The sequence below is a fragment of the Lolium perenne genome, chromosome 3, assembly GCF_019359855.2.
Source record: "Lolium perenne isolate Kyuss_39 chromosome 3, Kyuss_2.0, whole genome shotgun sequence".
Classification (NCBI taxonomy): Eukaryota; Viridiplantae; Streptophyta; class Magnoliopsida; order Poales; family Poaceae; genus Lolium; species Lolium perenne.
Window position 1 is genome coordinate 282,015,888 of NC_067246.2, and position 2,133 is coordinate 282,018,020.

Genomic DNA, 2,133 nt, shown 5'->3' on the forward strand with positions numbered 1-2,133 from the left:
TCATCTTCCTGTCCTGAGTAATAATAAAAAATTACACGTCTTGCAATAGAAACTTCTAATAATTTGAGCTTCCTGCCAGATCTAGTGCAGATTTCCATCAGTTGAGATGTACTCGAAGTGCATGCTTAACTTATAAATTATTTTTAAGAATTATGTCTTATGATTTTGCAACTAAAATTGGTCACAAGATATTCATGCACAATGTTTCGGGTTAGTAATTTTGATTATGATTTTTCGTTTATTTTTATTCAGAATACCCTAAAACAATCACGTTACATGTATTGCATGGATCTGAAATAACAAATATCTTTATTCTTTTTATAGTTTGTTTAGCCGATCATGACATCATACGATGAAGGATCCCCGGTTAAGGCACTTATTGTTGAGGATTCGGCTGTTGAGACCAGGGTTCACTCTGCCATACTGCGTAAGTTCCAATGTGAGATTACTACGGCTAAGAATGGGAAAGAAGCAGTGCAACTATTCCTCGAGGGGAAGAAGTTTGACATTATTTTTTGTGACAAGGACATGCCCGTAATGTCTGGGCCTGAGGTATAGTTTTCCATTTCTTTCATGTGGGATAAATAGCTATTTATTTTGCTGAAAAGTTTACTTGAAAATGTACTTCTTGTCTTATTTGGCAGGCAATTGAGAAGATCCGTGCTTTGGGAGAAATTCATGTGAAGATTGTTGGAGTATCAGTTGGTGATAATGCCCAAGAGGCATTCATGAGGGTCGGCGCTGATGAATTTTTGCCCAAACCAATGGACATTGATGTTGTCGGGGCTATAATTCAGGAGGTCATCAAGAAGAAGAAGAATAACAACATGGTCTAAGCCTAGCCAAGTTTCCTATATAAATGGAGGGAATAACATGTTGAGCTTATATATGTATGAGCATGCCTGCTTTGTCGTATTTGTCTAGTTCTATCGTATTTTCATCTTCTTTGCAGGTTCATGTTAAAGATTGTGTTTAGCAACAAGGACAAGAAAGGCTACCAATAATTAGGTTGAATCCATGTAATATGTATCTCCTTCAAGTTTAATGCATTAACTTTGGATTACTTGTCATGTGTAAGGTTGGAAGAAATCTACCAAAAACTCAATGGAATTGGAATTAAATTAGGGGTCTAGCTCGTGGGCTCTCCTATCTCATCTAGAACCAGAACTTTTGCCAATCCGCCCACGCCTACTGTGGCATATCAAAGTCAACGAACGATTCGCCGGCATTCACCTACAAGGTGATGCTGCTGCCGACGACTAGAGACCCCTTCGGCTTCTTGCGCCACACTCACTCATGGAAGATCGCTAGCTAGAGGGGGAAGTATGGAGGGCATCCTAGATAGCACTAACATAGTGTCACGAATAGGCTGATTTGCTGAAGGATATGCGTCCCCATATCCAAGATTTGTATGTCGTAAAAGTCGAGGAGGCGCTAGAGAATAGGCCAGGTGTGGAAGGAAATATCGTGCTCGGTGAAGCTTAGGAAAATGATGAACTCACCCTTCTTCGGTAGGGGCACTTCCACCATTCCGGAATCCTCGAACGGGTCATTCCTATTTGAGGGATGATCAGTGAGGTGGTGAAGGGAACTAAAGCCTTGTTCTTCATATTTGATCAACACCACGCTCTGTTGATCACCATGGCTAAAGAAGAGATGCTTGGTTTTGCAGAATGGAGCTCGAAGTTGTGGTAATGGTGGCGAGGCATGCTGGGGAGGAAGGGGCAGGTAATGAGGAGTGACTGGCTATCTGGCCCTCCACCTACCTTACACTACAAGTAAAGTTCTGATAGACAACGTCCCAAAATCGTCCGCTAAGGGCCATTTTTCGTCGCCTATGGGCCTAACCCGATGATATGGGTTCTGTTGTCGAAACTGCGTCAGGCAAAGTCCTACGACGTTTTTTTCGGTCCGTCGCGCTTGGGCGCCCTTCCGCCACGGAAAATCGGACCGTTGCAGAAGTGTTTCCGGGAGCCCGTTGACTGCTGACGTCATGCAAACTGACACGTGGCTGACGCCGTTAATCGCGGCGATTAACGGCGTTAACCGGCTGAAACCCCGTGGTAGTTGGTAGGCCCACACGAGGCCTGCCACGTCTTAAGCGGGCCGGCCCATTAAGTTTGCGGGCCGGGC

At 44.0% G+C, this 2,133-nt stretch overlaps 1 protein-coding gene across 1 annotated transcript; it reads left to right on the plus strand.

The window, feature by feature from the left end:
* The first annotated feature begins 339 nt into the window (after window positions 1-339).
* Window positions 340-836, plus strand: LOC127338671 (two-component response regulator ORR42-like). The gene is made up of 2 exons (XM_051364699.2): window positions 340-552; window positions 645-836. Exons 1-2 carry the CDS (start codon window positions 340-342, stop codon window positions 834-836), a joined length of 405 nt encoding a protein of 134 aa, XP_051220659.1.
* Window positions 837-2,133: the final 1,297 nt, after the last annotated feature.